Source organism: Zonotrichia leucophrys, chromosome 7 (genome assembly GCF_028769735.1).
Source record: "Zonotrichia leucophrys gambelii isolate GWCS_2022_RI chromosome 7, RI_Zleu_2.0, whole genome shotgun sequence".
Lineage (NCBI taxonomy): Eukaryota > Metazoa > Chordata > Aves > Passeriformes > Passerellidae > Zonotrichia > Zonotrichia leucophrys.
Window position 1 is genome coordinate 22,528,416 of NC_088177.1, and position 25,486 is coordinate 22,553,901.

General features: G+C 40.2%; 1 protein-coding gene across 11 annotated transcripts in view; it reads left to right on the forward strand.

Moving 5' to 3' along the window:
• ZNF385B (zinc finger protein 385B) overlaps positions 1 to 16,369 on the forward strand; it is a 151,539-nt gene extending 135,170 nt beyond the window's left edge. For all 11 annotated transcript variants that reach the window (XM_064718872.1, XM_064718881.1, XM_064718873.1 and 8 more), the window contains 4 exons: positions 10,584 to 10,820; positions 11,866 to 12,044; positions 13,139 to 13,240; positions 14,886 to 16,369. In XM_064718872.1, the coding sequence (XP_064574942.1) occupies positions 10,584 to 10,820; positions 11,866 to 12,044; positions 13,139 to 13,240; positions 14,886 to 15,104 (737 nt within the window). In that variant the 3' untranslated portion in view covers positions 15,105 to 16,369. The remainder of the gene's footprint in view (positions 1 to 10,583; positions 10,821 to 11,865; positions 12,045 to 13,138; positions 13,241 to 14,885) is intronic.
• The last annotated feature ends 9,117 nt before the right edge of the window (positions 16,370 to 25,486 follow it).

A 25,486-nucleotide genomic window follows, 5' to 3' on the forward strand; every position in this document is an offset into this window, starting at 1 on the left:
TAAAACGAAATACCTCTAGTAATTCAACTTACTCAAGTTCTAAAAACATGAATTTCAAAGCATTTTTTTACCAGCATTCTTAAAATGATACAAAGCTTTTCTTTCTTTGAGAAGTAGTGATAGGCATTTGGCCCAGCAAAATTGACTCTACTGGTGTTGCTGGACAACGGAATCAGGGCCAGGGATGCTTCAGCTACTGGGATTTTTTTTAGCTAGATATATTTTGTCATTTAAAGAATCCTTTCACATACATTGAGTCTTTCAGCACCTCTTTAATACTGTGAAATCAGGCATCTGTTTTTCTTGTTTGTTCTGTTAATGATCAAATATAGGATTGCCTATTGAATATCCTGAGAGGATGTTTTTAATAGGATGATGTCATAAGGGAATGATAGTAAGGTGAGTATGAAATGACAATATAACTTGCTAAAAAGATACCTGCTGGTTCTGTTGGGTTTTTTAACAACCCTGGGAGGAATAATTTCAATTGTATTTAATACTTTCACAGTAAATATTGAAGCAACATATTCCTAAGGAAATAAGGCAGTTCTTCTGATAACAGATGTGTATTTTTCACTGGTACCAGAGAATGAATAAAGGGATTCTGGTTATTATTCATACAATTGGTTGTTGAGTAAAGTTTTCTCTGTGTTCAGCTGTGTGAAGTTAAAGGCTGTGTTGAAGTTGCAAAATTTAAGTTTTCTCCTTTTCTCTGAGCCCTTGAATGAATTTAGTGACCAAATATAAAAGAATGGGTCAGGAAAAATGCTGCTTCAGTGGTGAAGAGAAAAATCTACTTCATTCCTTATAGCAGAAAAATTATTTATGCAAACATTAGGCTACTCATTATTTCCTTATTACTTGCTTTCAAGGAGAGTGAAAATATTTTAGTGTCAGTTAGACAAGTTATATCTGAAATGCAATTTATTTGTCAGACCTTGAGGGCACGACAGAATGCTCACAGTCCTCAGGCAAGCCTGCTACAGAAGTGGATGAGAATGCACAATTACAGATGTCATTTAACTGAAATGAAGACGAGTGTTTCATAATTAGCTTTAACTGCAGTTCTGCCTGGGCAAGTACTGAGCAAGCAGTTCAGACACAGGCCCATGAGAATGTACTTACAGAGTGTGTCAGTTCCCCTTGATTCTTTTATTTAGATGCCCATAAATTTCATATTAAGTTCTAAAGCACTTCAGCATCTGAGCATAGAGTTTTAAGATTTTTGTTTTGCACAAGCTGCAAGTGAAATATGTTTCTAGTGATATATTTCAGATTCATAAATGGTGGAGCCAATGTTATTTTTACAGCTGAGATGATGAACTGAGACTAAGCAGAAGTGAACTATCTCTGAGTAAAATACTGTATGCTTTTTATAATCTTTGAAAGTTATTTTTCTAAGCATTCTTGCATTATTAAAGTTTAAAAGACAGTGCAATACTATAAGTTTGCATTCCAGGATGTCAGAAATAGATGTAGCAGAATTTGGAGTGGGAGTGTAAAATATTTTCAAAATAATAGATGTCTGGTGCCAGAAAAAGATAAGTTTATAGCTCGCAAAAACATTTGCTTTCACCCATATATTTTGTAATAGCAAATCTTATACTGCATTTCAAGCGTTACTCGCACTGTATTAAAATTTTCCAACTCACAAATTTTCCTATCCCAGCCCAAACAGACTGGCATAGCTCAGAAAAGATGAAAGTAAATATGCTTGGCTATAAAGCAACAGGACTCAGGAAGACTGAGCTTTAAGATCATCTCAGTTTATGGATACTCTTTAAATTAACATTCACACTTGCTATCTGTGTTATAGATCCTCCTTGTTTTCAGTTGCCAGCACTGTAGTACTATTGATATTTGAGTTTTATGAAAAAACTTCTAGTGATAGTTTTCCCAACTTGTCAACATGTCACTGAGAAATACATAGATATTGGCATTGTACACTAGGAAATCGCTCTGTATTGGTGCTTGTAGACAAGCTGATTTTCTCCAGAAGTAACAGGTCTAAAAATTAGAGGAGCAGGAAGCTGGGAATTGGGATAATCTTTTTTCAAATTAGGCAAAGAGAAGTCTGATACAATGTGCATTCTGTAAAATATCATTAAGATCAGCAGATGACATAGAGGCACAATGCAAATGGCCTTGAGTGTTCAAAGTTTGTTTTCTCTAGAAGTATTGCATACACACTGGCATTTTGACAAGAGTGCAAAATCAAACCTTGTTATTCTGTAGCTTTTGCACTGAGAAACTGCATTGTGTTGAAGTATGAAATAAGAGACTTTTGAAATGCCCTTTTTTGATACATAACAATTTTTCAGTTATTTTACTCTGTTTTATATGTATGTACCAACATATCTTTTTTCTTCCCCTGCTGGTGAGTGCCTACCGATTTTTCTTGATCTTGTCTTGTAAAACAAGCACTAGCCAGCCAACATAAACCAATTCCCTAAGAATCTCCAAATGTGTAAATAATTGATTAAAAATCCTAGGCAATACAGCAGGATCACCGCTGACAATGCAGTAATTAAAGAAGCAGGAACTTTCAGCTCAGGAAGGAGTAAGTACAAATAGGTACAGGATTTTGCAAGGCAAGGTTTTACACTTGCAGAGCTTCATGTACTTCTGAATATTTTCTAATTCTCATCAGTCCACTTTCAGAAAAATTAAATCCAACCAAAATTGCAGGAGCAAATCTTTTTTAACTTTATTCAGATCAGCAGAATTATTTTCATACTCTGAAGAAAATGCAGGTTCCCTTGTAAGAGGCATCCTTTGGTATGCCAAATCAGAAATAAAGTATCTAAGAAATTGTCAGCATCACTGCTGTAACACAGCCATGGAAGTGATACTTCTGAAGTAAAAAAAGAAATTTGGGTTCAGCCTATTGAAGTGTAGCGATGCAGTTAATCAAATAATCATTCTAGCTACCAAGTTCACCTAATATTGTACAGCCATCCAGACATTTCCTGATGTAGCTTCAGTATCTTGAGAAAATATGTTGTAGCTTATTTGAGGACACATTTGCGTTTGAGAGGAAAAGCTTTATATTTATAACTTCCATTTTTTCCTCATCTTTGTATAGAGACAAAATTTGTTCTCTTCAGTGTGTGTCAGACTGATTTATTTCATTATGTAAAATTTAACTCTTTTTCATACCTGCCTGAAGTACAAGAAAACACATTTTACAAAAATGAAAAGCAACCAAAGGGTTAATAGATACACTGTGCTGTCTGATTTGCATGTAGGTTTGCAGTGGAATTTTTCTAGAACAGAGCCCTACGGGTTTTTCAGCCTCATTTCTCAGTAGACTCCACAACTGGTGAGAAAGTAGGTATTTTGTCTGACAGCCATTAGAGTCTCATTATTCAGCAAATGTGCAGATAGAACAAAACTTATTTTGGAATACCTTATCCAAGTTTGCTAACTCCATCTTAATGAGTGTGAAGAAATAATCTAATGCTCTTTGTTGTTTGTTTTGTTGGGGGGGTCTGTGAGTGGTGCTGAGATGCAGGAACAGAGTACTTACAAATCTGTAAAGGTTGTGACCTCTAGTAACTTAATTGCCATCCTGCTATTGTCTTTACAGCATATATTACTCTAAGTGTTCATCTTTTCCATCATAAGAACAACAATTTGTTGTGTGTTTGTGTGTACTTTATTCCTCTATAGATAGCACTGTGAACCAGAAGAAAAAGCTTTCTGTGAAGAGCAGTGTTTTGAAACCTGCTTTTCTTATTGGAGCTATTGTCTGACTTTCTATTCAATAACTTTTCTGCTAATATGCTGAAAGAGGCCCTTCTTTTCATCCTGGTAATTCAGTCACTTCTGATCTCCTCCCTTCAAATCTTATTTCAGGCCAAGGAGATGTACAGCAGCTCTTGTTTCTAATATAATTATTTGTGGGTGTTCTTGTTCTATCCCCAGGACTCTGTTCCAGGGTAGATCCTAATGTTTGGTTAGGCAGTCCTACAAGTAAGTACAGTGTGACTAAATCAGTTTTCCCCACCTTGATTTTATTTTGTTGTAGTTTCTTAACATCTCCCTTAATTACATTCAGCCAAGCTTCTTATCTCTTTGACTGTGATCTCTCAAATGGTTTTCGGTTTAAGTGCTGCAAATTTTATTACAATATTTCTGAGGTGTTGATTTTTCTCTCTCCAGATTTATGTCCTTCACTTTCAAAGCTCTTCATACTTTTGTATGTCTTTCGTAATACACTTTCAAATGTTGTCTTGCACCTACCACACAAAGCCATTTGAAACCAGCTTCTGATACGGTTTCATGCTTTGCCTGAAACTATTTGTAAAGAATTCCCTGCAATCAGCTGCTAAACTTACTTCTTTCATTCTCACCTTTACAAATTTCTCTTTTGCTGTGATGCACTGAAAAACAGGAAAATGCTTGTGAGCAGTTTGACTGCCACAATGGTGCCTGTGTCAGTGACTGGTGTCGTGTCTCTCTGTGGTTTCATACCTGTCTGCAGGGGTCATCTCTGCCTTTAAACTGAGCATTTGGTCTGGGGAACAACTTCTTCTGTGTGCAGATAGCTTGGAACAGAGAGGTTAACTAGTAACTGTTAAGTAACTTTTCGAGTAACTCGCCTATCTTTAGCATTGTCAGTGGGCATATTTTGTAAAGTGTGGGAAAAAATGTAATTAAATTTTTCACTTTTTAGATTTATTTCGCATGTGCCAAGCATTTAGCATGTCAAATTTAAACTGACAATTTTGGTTTTCAACAGACAAATTTTTACATTTTGTTTATGGATGCTAATAGAGTCTCACTGATAAACTTTTCAGCAAAATTTCTTGGATTGTTTGCTAGTGAAATTAATGCAACCTATTTTACCTTTACTATGCAGTTGTTCAGGGCAAGAATATTTAATACTCTGACAAACTCATGGAGTTCCTTTTTCCATTCTGTAATCACTTTATGCTACAAAAGTTGTTTAATGCAGCCCAATATTCACAGGCATATATGGAGCTGTTGAAACTACAGGGAGAACCTGATAATCTGCTTCACTCAGTTCAGCTCTACCAGTATGGGAGATATGTTTGCGTTTCCTCAGACTCTCTCTTAGTCTCCAAAATCAACACTTCAAACTAATAGCAGCTCCCTGTAGGACAGCTGATGTGGACTCAAGATCATCACAAGACAATCTTTATCCCAAAAATAAAATATTAACATTTACTTTCAGAAATCACTTTGGATTTTAGTTTCCATAGGAAGTGACCTAGTTAGAAATCAGTTGAAAATGTACAGGATTACCAAGCAGTCCTTTTTTAAAAAGGTTGTTCTTTCAGCAGTGATGTGGTATTGTTATTATTATATTATCATCTTATTATTATAAGGCACCTTATAAGGCCTTATCTTATTATCATAAGGCTCCACCATAAACAAGGCTGACTGACCCAAAGGCTTTGCCCCTAACTGTGCATCAGTTGTGCTCATGGGTTGTATGGCCCTGATAACCATGCAGTGATTAATTTACACAGGAAAAAAATGATGTGACTGGTTTAGACTGGAAATTGCACTGGGTATTGCGTGGCTCTTTCCTTCATGTTTTTCAAGAAGAAAAGACACATATATTTTTACTATTTTTTTACCTTTGCAATGGAGAATAACTAACATTTTACTGCCAAAAGTAATTTTTCCATTATGATCTCTTCTAACTTGGTAATGTGCACTATTGTGCAAGCAGGTAAAAGAAATATAAAATCAGATTTCTATACCTAGGATGGCAAATGAGTGAAGCTCACAAAAGAGCTCCAGTGCAGGGTTGTAGAGCAGCAGTGGCCGCTTTGCAGTGGCTGTGCTGCCCTTTTGCTGTCAGCACTTTGTGCACAGCTGCTGCTCAGTGCCTGGAGCTGGGGGAAGCAGTGAAGGATGTGGCAAAGGGAAGGTGTGAAGCTGAAGCTGGGCAGTGGGTGGCTGTGAGCACGGTGTGATCCCTTCCCAGTGCAGAGCCAGCTGCATCACAGCCAGTGCTGGGCAGTGTTCTTAGTTCCAGGATCCTTCCCTCTCTGTGTGCCCAGCCTTCAGCACAGAATGTGCGCAATAGTTCCAGTTTCTGGTGGAGAAGAGAAGCAGGCAAGTGCAAAGTAATACCTTTTTATTACATGAAGACACACACAAAATATGTATTTTCAGTAATTGGAATATTGTTCTGTTACTGTTACAGCAAGAGCAAATTTATTTATTACATACAGCAGAAAATTTTTCAGTTTGAAAACCTGACAATTTTGTAAGGGTTGTTGGGATCATAGCAGAACTTCATATCTGAAAGCTTTTAGCACATGTATTGGGAAGGGTTCTTGCAAGTGTATCACATACCATCAGTACCTTGGATATTTTAATTCTAACTGCTGTTTGAACAATCTGCTGTGGAACAGAACTTGATTGTAGAGATGTTTTATGTATCATCAGTGATAAAAACTGGGCAGATAGGCATGTTGTGGGGTGTAAGTAGCATTAAATATTTTGATACTGAAAATCTTTATCAGATTTCTACATCTATATAGAAGTTTTAAATTCACATTTGTTTTAGTTTTATCAAGAATATAAGTTCTGAATTAAGGATCTGAATATTAAGTTACTTTTTTGTTGTTATTGTTGAAAATAGCATTTATGATTTGTTTATGAAGTCCAAATGAAACTTTTTTCTAATGTCGACCAAAGCATCACTGACTCAAAAAAAAAAAAAGCCAATAATGGGGAGGACCTCTTCTCTACACCACAGCAACGGCAGTGAGAGTGGCATGACCTGCCAAGGTCAGTGAGTCACTTCAGGTGTAGAAGTGAAGCAGTAGAACCTGTGGGTTTGACTTTGTGAGGTGTTGCCCTGCAGTGTCCTGGCTTTGGTACTCAAAATGAGGCAATACTGATCAGATTACTGAGTCTTGAATTTTAACATGGTGCTGACACAAGCATGAGTCAAACAAGCAGAAATATGTGAAAACAACTTCAAAGCAGAATTAAAATAATGCAATGGATGAGAAAAGCATTAATATTACCTAGCCCAAAGCAATGCTTAATTAGCTTGCTTTAGTTATTTTCCCTGGGCTTTGTTTCAAAATAAATCCAGGCTTCAGTAAGAACCTGAATCATCAATTTACTTTTCTGGAATTTAAGAGAAGAATTTAAGACACATGAAATACGGCTTTTCTGCATGGAAAAGGAACATAGGTAAATAGTAGTAATTAGTTTTGAAATTAACTTCTTGCACTTGAGTTTTGGTGTGAGTGTTTCAGCCTGACCCTGATGCAGGTTGAATCACAGCTACTGCCTTCAGGCAATAGGCTGGTACTGCCCTGGTCTCATGCTAAGCTGTGCAGCAGAAACTGGTGTGCCCATGGTCCAGGCAGGATGGACTCACTCCTGCACTCCTTTGGGCTCTGCCTGGCTCTATTGGTCGTGAGCCAGGTGGAGTTTAGAGCAAATCTGAGCCTATCTCAATAATACCTTCAGAAACTGCAAAAGGGCTGTAATCCTACAACTGCATCTCACAAGTCACATCTATTTTATAAGATAGTGATAGTTGGGAAGTATGGGTATGCAGACAGCATTAACAGTTCCATTTTTTGATTTCGGCATGCAGATATTGTTAGCTCTGTGCTATAAGTGCAAATAAAAGAGTAATCGTCTTTGTGCTTTGTATAGACATGCAATTTGCATTTCCTGTGCTTTGCACTGTTGAATAGTTGGCATTTCTGTCTTAAACATAAAACTGTAAGTAATGGTGTTTTGAATTATGTGGATTGAAACAGTAAGCTGTTATCAAAAGCCCATTTGGAGAAGTGCAATTTTCTGATTTTAGAAGCCAGGAAAATGCAGCTCTGGGCCCACTGCAGTGACAAATACGCACTTAGCTCCCTGTACTTTCTGTGGGAGTTCAACTGTATAATAACCTTTATAATGATGATCTTTGAAGATGTTCTGCATTAAACATTTAGAATGGTGGAAGGAAACATTAATTCATAGAGGGTAGTATGTCTCTCCTTATACACCCCCATCGATGAAGAGCTTATTTGTGTCAGGAAGCTTTCCAAATGATGAAATTATTATGTGAACTGAGGTTCTTTCCAAAAGCGGCAATACTGGCAGAATTGAGCCCAGCTGCATGCTGGTAACTTCCCTCTGGTTTTGTAAAAGTTTTCTTGTTAGTGTATATACTGTAGAATTGTTGGAATATGAATAGTGAAAACACTGTAAATCTGGGGAGTATTATAAAAATCAACATACTACATCAGCTGTTGGCTAGCTAAGTGAGGAGAAATGAGAAATGAGATCTGTAATTTTTTCAATCATCTGTTAAATTCAGCGCTGGAAAACCATCACTCTGTGATGGTAATTGGTGGCCCATGTAAAATGGATCTTCTTTCATATCTCGGGATCTTACTCCACAGACACTTGATGGCAAAACCAATAAAGTCTGCTCCCTCTTGTTGTGGTTAATGTTGAGATCAGTACAGGCAGGGGCTGTGGGCAGGAGGGTAAGCACTGTGCTTGTTGCACAGGGGTGATGGTCTCTATCTCCAGGAGGTGTTTCAAAAGCACCAAATTTTTATCCTTACATTAAAAAAAATACATGGGGAACAACATAAAAAAACCCCAAAGCCAAACTAGAAGTGTAATTGGTATATGTTAACATACAGCCGGCAGTTATGTAGGTGTATTTTTCCTTTAAGGCCTGAAAAGCAAAATCCCGTGGAACCTTCCTTGATTCCATTTCCGTTCACATGTATCCTGGTGTTATGCCTTTTGCAGTTTGGCATAATATTGCATAGAACAAAAACGAAAACAACAATTCTATTTTTCAGTAATGTGAATTTGCAAATGACAGCTGCTCATTGTGTTTCATTTGTAGATGTTAGCACCTCTGAGAATTTTCCATATGGAAAACTCTTGAATTTAGAATGTTAGCAAATGCTATTTATTGAAACTGTATTTTATGAAGACTCATAAGTCATATAAAGTATTTTAGATTTTTGCAGATGTGACTTATTACTATGGAGACTTTAAAGTTGAGTAGCCTATGAAGTACAATTTAACATCAGTTTCTTTTGTTGTACTTTGTCAATCAAAACACCTTCAGAATCTGGTTTTAACATTAATTTGGTCATAATAGCAGTCTTTGGACTTGATTATTTTCAATGTTTAGTATAGTTCATATTGTGTAATTTCAAAGTATTTTTATTGGTATTTTAAAAAATAATAGTTCTTTTATTAGAATTTTCTTTCTCCTGGTTTATAACAATCTAAAATTGATGTACTGCAATGCACTTCTGGGAAATACGCCAACAGCTGTGGGGGTTAGTTTCAGGATGGCTATTCATAGCTCATACACACTCTCAAGTGCTTGCTTGAGTGGGTACAATCTTGTTTTCAGAGTTCTTGGTAGCACAGTCTTGGCCTGATACACAAAGGCACATTAAGACAGAGTCTGGTAGCTGTAAACATGGTCCATGTTAAAAAATAAATGTTCAAATAGAGCCTAGTTTTTCTAGTCAGTTCAACTCTATTTCAGATTAAGCCATGGGTTTCAAATGGGGAGGCTGCTCTTATGTAGATTTCGTATTTGCTTAGATGATGAAATTTGATTCCACTTGTTCAAAGTGACACATACTCAGTCATTTCGCATGTCTGTTTTGTTGGGGTTGCTCATACCAGCACCCCTGCACTGTCTCCCTCCCAATCCGTGTTTGTTTTGGACAGAGCTTGTTTTACTGCTGGCAGCTTATCTGGCTTGTGGTCACAAAGCCTGAAGCTGAACAGCTTCAAATGCAATGAGCCCTTGAGGGGCAGCATGTAAGCAGGGAGCATTTAAACACTGGCTCTGGCACAAAGTTTCTCTGTAGGCACAGCTGGGACATTTTATCTCTCATTTTTTGATGGCCATCTGCAAAATGAAGTAATACCTGCCTACCTGCCTCATAGGAGCACAGATGATTGACTCATGCTTGTGAAGTGACAAAGGAATGCACTGAATGCACACAGAAGCGACCTGTGATCCATAAATATATGGGGAGTTGTTCATGGAAAAACCTAAAATGATTAGCAACTGTGTTCATGTGTAGTACCATAACTCCTGGAACTGAAACGAGGGATGTATGTTAAAATGATGGTGGAGCCTTTCAGTGTCCTCCCAGTGTCTTTGAGAAACTCAAGCCCTTCCAACGGCAACTGTAAACCTTTTGAGAAATATTTTTTAATTCTCAATGCAAAGCGTTGCTCGTTTCTGTGTGCTGTCCAGTCCTTAAGCCTGGCTTCCTTTGGTATTGCTTGGGCTCCTTTCAACTGGCCATGCCCGCAGCACAACAGCAGCAGCAGCTGGCAGGAATTTGGTGAACTCGTTGGTATTCACTGGTAACTTTAAAAACAGGAAAATCACCCCTTTTTGTCAAATTACACACATTTCGTGGCAGGACTCTTAACAAGATTTCAAGGATGCTGCTCTCTTTTATAAAATGAGATAAATTAGCCCCCTGTTGTGTTGTGTTTACTAAACCCACAGGACTATTGCTGTATGCTTTTTGTATGTGTGGCATAAAACTACAACAGATGGATTTTGTTTCTTTTAGAAGATAAAGGGAATGAAAAACCCAACGGTGTGAGTCAGCAGTCCAATGCAGAAGTGGATCCTTTTCTTCCCAAACCTGGAGGGGCGCCTGCAGCACCTGCCTCATCTTCCAAGAGCACCAACGGAGCTGCTAACACAGTCACTGAGTCAGAAGAGGAAAAAGCCAAAAAACTACTTTACTGTTCATTATGCAAAGTGGCTGTGAATTCCCTTTCACAACTAGAAGCCCACAATACAGGTGAGTATCCATATGGTACAAGTCAGCTGTGTGCTAACATTTTTAAAATTCAGTGTTCCAAGGTGGTAGCAACACTTCACTGAAGCTTCTTTTAGTTAAAACTTACAATAGCAAGTTAAAACACCAGTCCTGTTAGTAGCAGTTTCTTATGTGGTTTTTGATATTCTATTAAAGCAATCTCTAATTTTTTTAACTATTCTTCATGTACTTCCTAAACTTTTAGTTGACAAAATCCCTACAGTTCATATTAACTAATCAGATCCCTTCACACTGAGCATCACAGTAAGACCATAGTGGTTTCTACAACACATAAGGTTTCTAAAATGCCAGTGTTCTCTCTTTTTCATATTTTATCTCATTATCATTAGTATCTGTTATTTTGCTGGAAAAACTTACAGTAATTTACTTCTTATTTGTTTTTTTTAAATAATTTTAGAGTGGGCTCATTCGGTTTCCTAGATGTCATAGTATCTTCTGATTATTGAAGATTAGTTATGAGTCTTTTTTTGGGCCACAAGCGACAATCCCTAGTGTGCTCTGTCTGTTTATGGCGTGCTGGTGATGTAAAGCTTGTTAACAAGCCATTGAAGCTGGTTTTACAGCTGTAATCCATTCTTGAAATGGGTAAAGCAGCCGTTTCTTCTGAATCAGAGGATATTTATTGAAGTATTACAGTTCCTAGGCAGGTTTTGAGGGATTGCTGTGGTTCCTGTCCCAGTGTTGGCTAATACCATTTTCTGCTATTCACTGGCTCTATGGAATTTGGCAAAAGAATAAGCAGCAAACACTTTGGCCATCCAGTCACACACTGCCCCAAACAGTGTGGTCCAGCATGCCTGCTGTTCCCTTTTTTGCACAAAGCCTTCTGGCTTGCCTTTAGATAAAGCACACAGGAGCTACAGTGACTGAAACAGGAGAGATCATTAGTCCCAGTCTGTGGTGGCTTTAACCATTCTGTTTTGAAGATAAGTGTTACAAGGTCCCAAGGCTGAGACAATGTTTTGTGCTGCTGATCATGAGCTCACCTCATCTCCTTGCCCATTAGGCTCCAAGCACAAGACCATGGTTGAAGCTCGGAATGGTGCTGGTCCCATCAAGTCCTACCCCCGGCCTGGGTCCCGAATGAAGGTGCAGAATGGCAGCAAAGGCTCAGGACTGCAGAACAAGACGTTCCATTGTGAAATCTGTGATGTCCATGTTAATTCAGAAATTCAGCTTAAGCAGGTAACTTGCATGTATCTGGAGCTCTTTGTTGTTTGAAGTTACATTGCAGTGTTGTAGGTGCAGTGTAGGGGTGTGTGAAGATGTGTTGGTAAATATTGAATGAACTTAGTATTTCTTATGTCTCCCACAACTATTTCTAAATATTTCATCATAGGTCAAGTTCACCTTTTATTTTAGTTGGGAAAAATGGGCTTGGTAGTTGTAAAAGCAGAGGTGTCAGTATCCATGAATGGCCTAGCAGATCTCATTTAAAAGTTTTCTGTGGTTCAAGATAGGGATTTGAATCTTGTTCTCCTAACTATAATAAATTCTGGGTTGAGATTCCCTGAATGCATCTTTCGGTGCTGTTTTCAGTCTGCTCTAATAATGTTTAATGCTATGTGAGAAGGAAAGCATGACTCAAATCTGTTGGTTTGGGACAATCACCAGTAGGGTAATACTGTAGATATGTCTGAATTATGTAGAACAGCATTATCATTAACAGTGTGGCTGTTGTGTGCCCATGGAGCTGTTCTCTGAGCCAATTAGCCCTGGGTTCGGAGCTGTGCCCATACAAATGCAGTGATTCTGGTGCCCAAATGGGAATCTCTGACTGGATGGTGCTGTGCTGTGTGACTGTGTCTTCTCATTCCTGTTTTTCAGTTAGCTCTAAGATAATTTTAAATGCATGTGTAGACATATCCCCGGGTACTGGTTCTTCCTTCAGCTAATATTGAATTGTTTACACAACTGAACGGTATCAGCAAGATGGAAATATACCTCTTACTTCTGAATATCCCTATGACCTAGTGACTACAGCTCTGCCTGGTTTAAAGCTTCTCAAGTGGAAAAAGGAAATACCAACCAAAATATCAATAATTTGCAGACCCTGTCTTGAATCACAAAATATGCTGTATTTGATTAGTTTCTGATTCTCTATTTGATATGCTCCAAATTGTTATGTTTAATTTAGCAAACCTCGTCCTTGCTCTCTATAAAGAACCTACTTTGTGTTACAAACAGGGGCTTAGGCATATCCTGCTGATAAATCAATTTCAAACTCAAAACGTAGAGATGTTTAAAGAGCTAATTAAATGTGAGGATATTTATTTCAGCACATTTCCAGCCGAAGGCACAAGGACAGAGTTGCAGGAAAGCCTATGAAACCTAAATATAGTCCTTACAACAAACTGCAGCGCAACCCAAGTATTTTAGCAGTAAGTATTTTTATTTCTCATCACTGTCTGTGTGAATTTGTGACCTTGGGGACTCCCACTGCACAGAGACAGGAACATGACAGACCTGACGCTTCTGCAGCCTCTCTTCCCCTGCAGGCTGAGTCTGCACAGGAATCAGATGTGAAGATAGTTATGTGTTCTGTCTGCCTGTTCCAAGGCATGCAGACAGCACTGCAAGCGTTATTTACTGCTAGAAAGAAGGGAATAGTCAGTGGAATGGGGACTGGACCATGTGCCCCATGGAAAGGTATTGGCTCTGCTGGGCGAGGGCTCTTCTCTTTGAAGGCATCAATGGGTATACACTGTCTTGTTGCACATCTGGATGCAGTCAGGGAAAAGGACATAGAATTAAGATATAAAGATATTTTTAAGATATAAAATTACTAGTGCTCATTCTCTGCATACAACAAACCAGGATGCTGTGTGGATGTATGAATTGGTGCAAAAGAGCCATCAGGTGTTTAGGAGAATTGACTGCCGGAATGTTCAGGCCATGTCTGCTACTGGATATCAAACACGTCTCCTGTCTCTGTGCCACTGGTCAATCCCTGTCACATGCACCTGCATTTCCAGTAATCCCCCAAGTTGGTCCTGCTGATCACCTGCAGCCAGAGTTCAGGCTGGCTTTAGCACAGCACAGTTTGTATGTTTATTTGCTCATAGCACAGCCTGTGTTCAATAGGGAAAAGTGCTTGCCACCTATGGCACAAAAAACAGTTTACAGGTTGAAAAGAAACAGATGCAAATGTGTATAGGTAAGAGAAAGTATGTGGAAAGCCTGTAAATGCTAAAATATTGATGTGTCTTGGTAATTGCTTAGAGGTAAAGGAAAATGCTGTAGACTTCCTCTAAGTCTCCCCACTTGATAGGTTCTGGCCATGCTAATATTATTCACTTGTATAATACATCATTATATCCTTTTATCATGTGTTGCATAAGGAGAGACCACCAATTATAAAGGAAGGACATTAGTATTTTTGCTTCCACAATTGAATGATTGTAGTGCAAACCCATTTTTAGTGAGAGATATAGATATAAGTGTATATATTTCTGATTACCTGTTTCACCACAAGCACCAGCAAAGCTTGTAGATCCTATGTAGAGTCATATATATACATATGTTTCAGAAAAAAGTTATTTTTGGCATAAATCTTAAATAATATTTCTACTTTGAAAAGAGCTGGTCTTCACTGGAAAGTGCAAAGCTGATTGGTCTGATTCCACCTTCCCATCTTGTCCAATCTACTTTTCTGCAATTCATTTTTGGAAGTGGAAAATTTGACTTTTTATATTGAAGTCTTAATCATGAGGGTGTTTTCAATATTTTATGCACACAGTTATAATTTATATAAAGTTACTCACTTGCAAATTATGCTTCCTTCTAAACATCAGTGAGATAGTCTCTAGACTCAAGAGATTTATTTATATTTAAATATAGGATTTGGTTGCTTTAATTGCCCTAGGAGTAAGAGGACAGTGCAGGTAACATTTCTAAGCTGCTGGTAGGAGATTTCTTTGGGAAGCCACAGTGTTCCCTGTGCCAGGGTTCACTTTTTCCCTTGTGCAAAAGTGGGCATTGGGAGAACTGTATTTACATTGCTTTTGTGTGTGTGTTTTATTCCAGGCAAAACTTGCATTCCAGAAGGACATGATTAAGCCTCTGGCACCTGCTTTCCTCTCCTCTCCTCTTGCTGCAGCTGCAGCTGTATCATCAGCTCTGTCCCTCCCTCCCCGGCCCTCGGCATCCCTGTTCCAGGCACCAGCAATCCCGCCCGCCCTCCTCCGGCCGGCCCACGGGCCCATCCGGGCAACGCCCGCCTCCATCCTCTTTGCACCATACTAATTCATTGATGTGAGACAGAGAAAACTATGGCCAGTACAAGGGGCAAAGGAAAGGGGTTGAGATTTTAAAATGTTGCTCTTTCGCAATGCCATCCAGCATGACACCTCATCCAACCGCATCATAAAATCCATCGTTGGCAGCACTGCGTTTTGGAGTCTAGACAACTCTGTCTTCTCTCTGTCTCTATTTTTTTAATCAAAATAGTGTAATTTGCTTAAGAATTAAATTGCTCATAAAATTTGTACTATTAAAGATTCATGCATCTATTCATTTTTCTTTTTCTTTTGTTTTTTTTTTTTTTTTTTTTTTTTTTTTTGTTTGTTTTTCAATTTGTACGATGCACCTTGGAATCAAGGAACATAAAATATTTTCCTGACTGACTTGAAAACTAGGGTCTTCCTCACTCACACCTATGTAAATACTTCTCTGAAAAGCAACTGGGTATAATCTAATGTGGATAAAAGGAAAAGGCAGATGAACCAAATGCTTGATTGCAGATAACATCTCAAGAAAGAATTATCCATTATTTTCATGTGCTCTTGTTGACAGGGATTGTGTGCTGTTCTAGACCCCAGTACTGGTGTATCTTGTGTAGTACTACAGATGTATCATGTCTGATTTTAATATTTTTAGTTTCTGTGCAAATGTTTGAAAGCAATGCAATGCTGAAGCTTTTAATTATTTCTTTTGTGTCATACTTTATTTAGAGAAATCAAGAATAGAAAGCCATATAACATAGATTTAAGATTACTGCTTGTTTGCTACTTTCATTTAACTTATTTTTGTTGTTTCTTCACTGGTGTTTCTAAGCAATGTTTAAAGAGAAAAAAAGCTTTTAAATGGCACATTGTCACAGCTCTCATGTGTTGTTCAAGAAGACAATGGATCCATGTGTTTGTACGTAAATATCCTGTTTTCTTAATTTCTAACTAGTTTTCTTTGTAATGATGCTGCATAACATTGTGGCTCCCTAATGCAATAATGTACAGAACATAAAATATTTATAATTGACCATATTCTCTGTTTACTGAGTATATTGCAGTAATGTCCCACCTGTCTTCTTACCTCCCCAACCCTTTTATAAAGGTGAATCAATATGCAGCGCTCAGACTGGAGTCGTTATATGATAATGGGGACTATAGGTGGAAGAAAGGGAAAAAAAAAAGATAATTAACTTTTAGAGCATCTTTATCAGCAATCCATAATAGTAAGATGTCTGTGTATTTTTTTAAATGTACCTTTTCAATAAAATAATAAGAAAATTATACGTGCTTATTGTGTTCTAATTGGTACAGGAAAATAATGCCTGAAACAAATTTAGCTGAAGGAGTCTTCCAGGAGCAGACAAAGCATCAGAGCTGCAATAAAGTATAATTACAGAGCCTGTGTTTTTTTCCCTTGTGTTTTAATGTCTTTTCCTCACTGCAGCCTGTAACAGCCTTTACTGGAGCTTTTTTGCAGCAAGACTGTAAACATTCACTACATCAGAGTTTCAGAGGAAGATGCAGCGGAAACAGGTGTGTGATTATGTGAGTCTTTTAGTGTTCCACCAAAATGCTACCCCATGGTTGTGCCATTGCTAATGGAGATTAAGGATTAACTTTAAAACCAGCCTGGGCAGACTTGAGACTGGAAGCAGGTCACTTGGGAGCCAGGACTTGCTCTGAAGTATGGGCAGTTGCTTGACCCTTCAGCAAGCTTTCCAAGGGAGGTATGTGGGGAAGCCTTGAAATGATCTTTTTTTACTGCTGAAAAGTTTAATCTATTCTTTAAAAGCCTGCACTTTGTTAATAAAAAGTGAAAAGTAAAGAGTACAAGACTAAAAAGACTCAACTATAAGGCTGTTAAAGTTAACACAAAGCCAATAGGGCCATTCAAATCCATGAAGGCCAAGGGGAAAAAAAAAAACAAAACTTCAGAAACTTTGTAGTGGAGATTTTACAGACCAAGATATACCTCATAGTTACAACATTATTAAAGACCATTTTCTGCAAGTATAATTCTCCCCAGTTACCCTGTTCTGTGGAGCTGTCAGTTGCATTGTGAGAGGATAATTCACTGGAGAATCACCTACCGAAGGGATAGGTAAGGGAATCCAAGATCTTAGCATCCTCTGGGAGAGCAGCTGACTTTGTTTTAATCTTGTGGACTCTGAGACTCACAGGGTTACAGGTAGACAGCCTGCCATGTCCATCTGTTTGTGCCTGGTTTTGCAGGGAATGCAAACTTGTCATATTTAACTGCTCAGCTCCCTTCAGAGGAGTTAATCCTATCAGGAGCCTGTTGCTGTCCAACATGAGCTGGGTTTACAGAACTCTGTATTTTAACTGGTTCCTCAGGAAACAAGAGTTGTCTGTGTATTAAACCACTCTTTTTTTCATTTTATATTCTACTGTTGATTATAAGAAATTTAATTACAGGTTTCTGCAATTGAAAATGTTCCTATATGAAATACAAAACAGAAGGTGACTGGCTTAAGCATGTGTAGATTTCTTGGACAGCTGATTATTTAAAGAGCATCTTAAAATGGAGAAATATTTGGGTCACAAGGGGTGAAGGAATGTGTTATGTCATTCAGCAATGAAAGGAATTATTCTATGAAATATAAGGAGCTAAAAAATGTGATTGTGAACCAAGGAAGATTCTTAATCAAAACTCTGTGTTAACTTATATTTTGTGTATTGAAACTGTGCTTGCCACAAAGTTTTGTATATAACATGCAGGACCAAGCATTTGAGATGAAAATTACAGGAAAAATGGTAAATCCTCCAATTATGCCTGCTGGGATTTCTCCTTTTAAAGATGAGCTTTACAAGAGAAAGTATCCCAGTCAGACAAACACAATCAGCAGCTTTTTTGCAATGTTAGGATACCTTCTCCTGAAGTGTTACATCATGACATTTAACTGGCTATGAAATTCATGCATTTGTTGTAACAGATGACAAGTATTGAAATTTAATACTGGCAGTGTAGTTAGCTTTTTGAGTAAGATATCAAATGTGGAAACCGCTAAGGTGATCAGGTTACAGTAATGGGATCATATCCTCTGGTACATCTATTATTCTGGATTTGATGATTGCATTCTGAGCTGCAAGTTGCTCCTGTATGAAAAGTCAAAAGTTATAAGGGCACTCTGTGGGTCAGGGATTATCACCTGGCACTGCAATCTTTGTGTAGCAGAAAAAGAAGGATCCAGACCAGATACAGGCACATCAGGAGGAACTTTCTGCTGGTAAGTGTGACTGGATCATGGTCTCTGTATCATAAAAGATTTTCACAAAGGGTTATCAAACAGAGATGTGGTCCACTAGTCTGTACAGATTGAAGATTTATATAGACTGCTTTGTTAAAAAGAAAAATAATGGTGATAGGATCTTCTATAGCCACTGCAGGTCACTAGTGTGTGTGTCTCTCATTTCTTCAGGTCAAAATAAGAATAAAATCTTTCCTTCCAGGTCTGTCAAATAGCAAGAGAAGATAGGAAGTAGCATGGACATTGCCCAGTTGATATCAACTCTTGGACTCTGATGATAATGTTACACTGGGCCCATCTACTGATAAACTAAAAGGCAGGCCCTTTAAGAAAGAGACTTTTTCATTTAAAATAAGTTGCCTTGTTTTACTACCTTGCAATCTGATCTTGAGCTATGAATTTTATGGTGAGAAAGTTTTGAAAAATATTTTGCCACATTTTCTAGGGGAAAAATAGAGCATGGTGGTTTTAAACTCTGCAGGAAGTGTTCCACTCTTTTTATGGACCTGGCAATAACCCAGTGAGCATTACTGTATATCTTTTGAACATGTCACCTTGAATAAGTGAGGTACTTCACTATTTATTCATGCCTGGTTGAACATTAAATCTCCACAGCCATCATCTGCTCACAGTGGTCACAATAATTTTCTTCCTGTGGCTTCTATATTTTTTAAACTATGTTTTTTGCTTAATGCTCTTGTTTCAAGTGACAGCTGAAACATCAAGTATTTCTTGGAATGACCAGCATTTCAGGTAAAACGATTTTTTTAATTTTTTTTTTAATGTCTAGAATTCTTCTGTGTTACAATGTTTTATTATTAAACTAACACTGTTTTAGAAATGTTTATATTTGCTTTTGTGCCAATTCATATTTATTTGTATAGACAGGGTGCTGTGCTGGATGCCACGAGCCAGGTCCTGCTGGATGGAGGAGGCCAATCTGAGACTGCTGCCTTTGAGAGGCTGCAGCTGAGGGAGGTCTCCTGGGATTGTGAAAAGGACAACTTTATGCTGTCTTCAAAAATGTCAGGAGTGAGGATCTGGGCACGTGAGAGCAAGTAGGTGGTTGGGATTTGCCAGCGTGGGTTGACAAAAAACAAAACCACATCCAAAAGGCTGAGTGCTGCCTGGCTGCCATGGGGGCCCATCTGTGCAGCCGAGGGGAGCTGGGTGCTCTGAGGCTTTGGTTAGGCTCCAGCAGCGGCTCTCCAGAATCCCAGCAGGTAAATATGGGCACCAAAGGCAGGGGCATGGCTACAGTGAGCTGTAGGACAGCCTGGGCCACCAAGCTCCTGGTGTTGGACAGCTGCTGGCAGCTGTGACAGCCTCTCAGCTCTGTCCCTCGGGCCAGGAACACCCAACACTCTGCAGCGACCTGGGCAGGACAGAGAGCCCCTGGGAACTGTGCAGTGTTGGGGAGTCCTTGGGAGGGACATGTGTGTGAGCGCCAGAGGAGGAGCCTGCTTTTCCAGGGGTGTGCTGGAGAGTAAGGCTGCCTCCAGAGGGACCTAGGCGAGCTGGAGACCTGGCTTGATGGGAACTTGGGGGACATGGGGAGGTGTCAGGGAAAGGAGCCTGCTGTGCAGCATGGCTGACTGGCCTGCTGCAGCAGGAGCCCTGTGGGAAAGGGCCTGGGCAGGCAGGGGACACCCAGATCTGTGGTGGACAAAGGGAGCTCGAGTCTGCAGTGTGCCCTGGAGGCAGCAGAACCGGGCTGAGCATGGTGCTGTGGTACCAGAGCCACAGGCAGCAGCCTAAGGGGTGTGCAGAGCCCCTCTGCAAGGCTGCACCCAGAGGAACGTGTCCAGCCCAGGGCGGCTGGTGTGAGAGCGACCAACAAATGGGAGCAAGGTCAAAAGGTGGTCAAAAAATGAGCACATCCTGCTCAGGAAAGTGAGGTGGGAGTGTTGAGCCCAGAGAAGCTGCAGCAATTCTGGCCACTGTCCTCAAGTGCCTAACCTGGGGTCACAGGAAAGGCAGATTGATGTTTCTCAGAGTAGCACCATGAGAGGATGAGAGAAGGCAGCCAGAAGCTGCAGGAAAGGATATTCTGACTGTATATACGAAAAAAGGTTTTGAAGTAATAGTGGATAATGCCTGGAGCAGGTTGCACAGGAAGGTTATTGCAATATCCACCCTTCAGTAGTAGGCTGGAGTAGGTGATCTCCAGAAGACCTGTCATCCTAAATGAATCAATAATTCTAAAAGATAAGATCTGCTGAAAAATCAAAAGTAATCATTGTATTACAAGACAATTAACAGCTAATGGAAACTTTACAGCAGCAAATACTGACTGATGATTCACAACAGAGTGGGCACCTGCTGTGCCTGATAAAATGAAGACAAACATCTTGCCTGCACCAGGCTGAAGAAGGAGAACTGGAAAGAGGATGTTCCTGGAAAGGTGAGTCAGTCAAAGTGGCAGCCAGGGGAAATCATTTGTACTGCAATATTGTTACTGGATTTTGGAAGGGCTGAGGCTGTATTTTTCAGGAAAAGGAAAAGGACCTTGCAGTAATTGCAATGTGATGTGTTTCAGGCCCTTGTCAGTTTTGATAAAACAAATACATCCATTTTACATGAAGGTATTTGACTGTAGTAGTGCTGAAAAACATATTTGTTAGATGTTAGCAACTGTGAACTATTTTGCTAGGCTAGAAGTAGCCACAACACAAAACCTTTTTTTTCAAAATCTGCGGTTTGCACTTTAGATATAATACGTTATTTTAGCAGATTTAAATGCCCAACATGCTCAGCAGCCAGTTGGTGCTGTCAGAGTATTAAATCTGAGCTACAGCTTTCAGGATACTTCAGGCAATGAGCACCCTTTCTAGGGCTCCAGATCCAGACACAGCTCTTGTCCAGCAAGGGAAATTTCCATTTTATTTCCCCAAGATTTTTTATTTTCTTCAGGAAGTATCTCACTAATAAAGTATGTCATTTTTGGTTAAGGTTTCTCCCCAGAGCCATCCACCCAAATTACTTCTTGATTAAGACACTTTTCTCTCTGCCAGCTGTGAGAGGGGGAACATATTCCCACTGTTAAGGGATTGACTTCTGCCATCCAATCTCTTGTCATCCCATGTCTGAACCTATTGCTGTATTGTCCTGCCTCACCCTCTGATTATACCAGCTGACTCTCTCTAGCTCCTTCCTTGACCACATCAAACCATGCCTTTGTTTTTCCAGCCCTCTATCAGGCTTCTAGGAGTTGGAGGGGAGACGACCCACCTTGCATTGGTCAGCATCGACTCCGATTTATTAATCAATCAGGCACTTTTTATAACAGTGTTAATTCACTTCATGCATATTGCAAAATCTGAGCTCACAATAGGTCAGAGATAACATACCAACTCCTCCTTATGTTTCCAATACCAAGATTTGGGTTCTCAAAATTATTCTTGTTTTCCCAAAACAGCCAAAGATAGAACATCCACTTGTTATGAGAAAGCTGCCTGAGAACTCTGATGTGCAAGGCTCTCAAGGCCTTCATGTTTGTCACTTTTACCTGTAATTAAAAATAACCTGAGAACCTCTGCTGTTCACAGAAGCAGGCTGTGAGAACCTGCTCCTCACAGCTGCCTTCTAGGCCATCCCTGAAAAAATCTCCAACATCTAGGTATGAGTTCTCATAGCTTGTCAAGAAGTCAGCTCCCTTCTCCATCCCCTGAGTGAACTCTGTTTTCATTTTCCGGTAGGTGCTGGTAAGATTTTTACATTCTGCCCTTGAATTTAAAAGTTCAACTCCCTAAACTATAAAGTCACCAAAAGTCCATCTTCAATTTATTTCCTAAAGCTCAGTTATGGCAGCAAAAAATCACAACCCACCTCCTACCCCTCCCCTAAAATGAACCACCATCACTGCAGGGAGAGTAAAACTGTCATGAGATTTTGTGATGTCAGATTTTAGCAAATAAGAAAGCCTAAGCATAGGGGACAGCATAACAGTGACTCTTCTTATTTTATCTGTCTAAATTCTGTCAACCTTGACTATACTAAGCACACTTCCTGGCAGATATGATGCTTGCCTAAGAGGGTCAGTGATGCCTGCAAACTCTTGCTTTTCAGGATATATAATCTCCTCAGGAAGGGAGGTGGTAGCTTGATTCAAAACTAATTTTCATGTTGAACTGTGCCAAATCAGGTTTTCGTATGCAATTTGAATTTTAAAACATTCTTGAACGTTTTCTGCAAAGGCTGAATGAAAAATTGATCCTCATTGCTTGACTTCCCCAGAGCTGCTCAGGGGCCCTCACAGTTGCATAGTGTGAGCCTACTCCTTGTTCAGCAAGGCAAAGGAAATAGTGGGGGTTTGAATGTGAGAACAAATGCAGTGGCTCACCCCTGCTCTTCCTTGGTGGTAAAATTCCAATGGGAGTTCTGCTCCTGTTTGGAACACAGTCCAGCCACCCTGGAGAACAGCACTGCTTGCAGCATAGCCACGCCATGGAAAAGTTAATTCTCCAGAGTGTCCCAAGTTTGTGCCTCCCTCCTTTCCAGAGGTTTTTCCTGCCTCTTGGCTTCCTGCTTCTGATTGCAGAGGCAATCAGAGTTCATGCAGAAAACCCCATCCAGGATGAGGTTTACCTGTGACTTTCCCCAGTGCATGTTTGCTGCTGAATTATTCATTCCCCAAGGAAAGGGAGATGGGAACAGGAACACAATGTCTGACACCAAGCTGAACTTCATTAGCAAATACTTTTAACCTGTGATGGAAAAAAAAATATAAATCCCAGACTCCAGTTCCTTGCTAAACAGACTACAGTTTTGTTCTCCCCTTTTTCCCCATCCACCTTTGACAAATACGTGAGGGCAGGAGACCATGCAAAGACAGATACTTTCTACAACGTGTGCCCTCTGTGGTGCCAGTCAAGGCACCTGGCTCATAAATCAGCTTCAGGGACTGCTTTCTGTAAATTGTTTAGTGTGGGAGATCCTGATTAGTGGTAGCAAAGGCACCAGAAATATAGAGGGTGATAAGAATTACATCCATATTTTCAAATGAAAAAGTTAATATTAAAATAATGACTTGCTGTTCCCTCCGTGGGACTGAATGCTGGGAACGCTCTGATGCTTTCTAAATCATCAGAGCTGGCCTGCTCTGCAGTTTTCTGTCACGGGAAAAAAGGCATTAAATAGTTTTAGTCTCCTTCTGAAAATACTCACCTCCTTATATATGTCACCCGCCATTGCTCTTATCTGTTTTTCAAAGGAATTCAAGGGAAATTTGAGACACTTTAAATCTGCATTGGAACTGCTTGCTGTGTGCTAGGATGATGCTCCAGCAGTTCAGGGAGGAGGCAGCAAGATGAGAGTGGGCAAGGTAGGCTGCAAGAGAAGAGGGAGCTCTCCATGCACTGCAGTTATGTGTGAGAGATACAGTGCATTATTCACAGGCATTTAAGGAGGAGAACACACAAACACAACTGTTAGGTTTTGTTTACATTGTGAGTGAGCAAAAATTTAGTTGTGATTTGAAAATGTCAAGGTTTGAGCCTGGCACAGAGCCAGTGCCCCCATGAAAATGCCTCACCCTGGTGTCTGCTGTGAGATGTGACCAGGAATAAGCAAAACAGGCTCCAACTTAAACATAAATAACACTTTATTACCTAAAACTACAGGAAAAATAGGGAAAGACTATAAGGAAAAGGGAAAAAAAATTGAAAACCTTACAAAAACCACTTTTCCTCCTCCCCACTCCCTGACTTTCCCAATCCAATACATTCTCTCAAAAAACACCAACTGCCCAGCCCAGCACGACACTTTAGTATACTCAAACTGCAGTTCATGAAGAGGAAAGGAGTCCTTCTTGTTCCATAGGCTTCTCCTGGAAACACACTGAAATCCCGGATGCTTCCTTGTCACTTCGGCACCGCCCGGGGGAAAAAAGTCCTTTTGCCGCTTGTGACATGTTCCTTCCATGCCCAGTGCTCTCACCACCGAGACATGGATCAGAGCTGCTTTTAGGGTGGTCTTTCAAGGATGCCTTGTCTCACTCCAAAAAGGCACAGTCTCTGCTTTAGGGACAACTGTCCCCCCCATATTTTTCCAACCCCCTGGGGCCGGGGGGTCCTCACAAATGAACCCTCCTGGTTTTGAGGCACTGCCTCCCCCTAAATGCAGTCTGTGTCACAGGAACAACTGAGTCCATGGCTACAAGAAAAAGTCCAGCCAAAAGGCCACTCCAAATCATCTCTCCCCATCCAATCATCTCCACAATCTCCGGGCCAAGTCATCTCATCTCTCATCTCCCTTCTTATTCAGCTTCGAGGAGGATTAGCATTTTTGTAAGGCCCCAATCATGCAAGAAAGGGTTAAAAGTTTTCAGTCTCTGTCTGTCGGTCCCGGAACGACTCCCACGCACGCTGCCCACACGCTGCCGCTGCGGCCGGGCAGTCTCCCTCCTTCTCCTCCTGGCTGGCTGCTCTCCTGGGGGGGGGGGGGGGGGGGGGGGCTGGCTGCCCGAGGGCTGACTCTCTGGGACCTTCCACCCTTCCATCCTCGAAGCCCCCCCGAAGCCCCCTCTGTCCAGGCCCCAGGCCTACCGCATGGCTGGCCCCTCCCCCGCCCAGCAGCAGCAGGCCGGGCGGGGGAGAGATCTGACCTCTTCGCCCGACGATGTCCAAAAGAGGAAGTGCCAGGGCAGTGCCCTGCTTTTAACCCCTGTGTATTCTCGGAGGTGTGTCCAAACCCCACTGGCTACACCAGGTGTCAGTATGAAACCCAAAACCTTCATTGGTTTGACCACAGCTTCCCAGAATTCCCACTCCTTCCTGGTCAAACCATGACAGAAATGCACTTAAGTTGTTGCTTAAAGCAGCTTTTAAGTGAAGGCTTTAACTAAAGAGAGTTTTACAGATGCTTGATTTTATGAAGGGGACCATTCCTCAGTGCCAGGAACTTCACCACTCCAACCCATTCTACTAGCATTCTTTTTCTGTGTCTTACAAAATATATTTGCATGCTAAAACACTCCATTTCTTTTCTCTTTTTCTTTTGCTAGGGCTACAGTTTTAACTGCCAAACTTACCCATGACTTGAAAAAGCTCTGATGTGCAGTAAACTCAGAAGCCCTATTCATTTTCCACCAGGCACATTTACTTTTACTATCAACATCTCCAGAGATGGC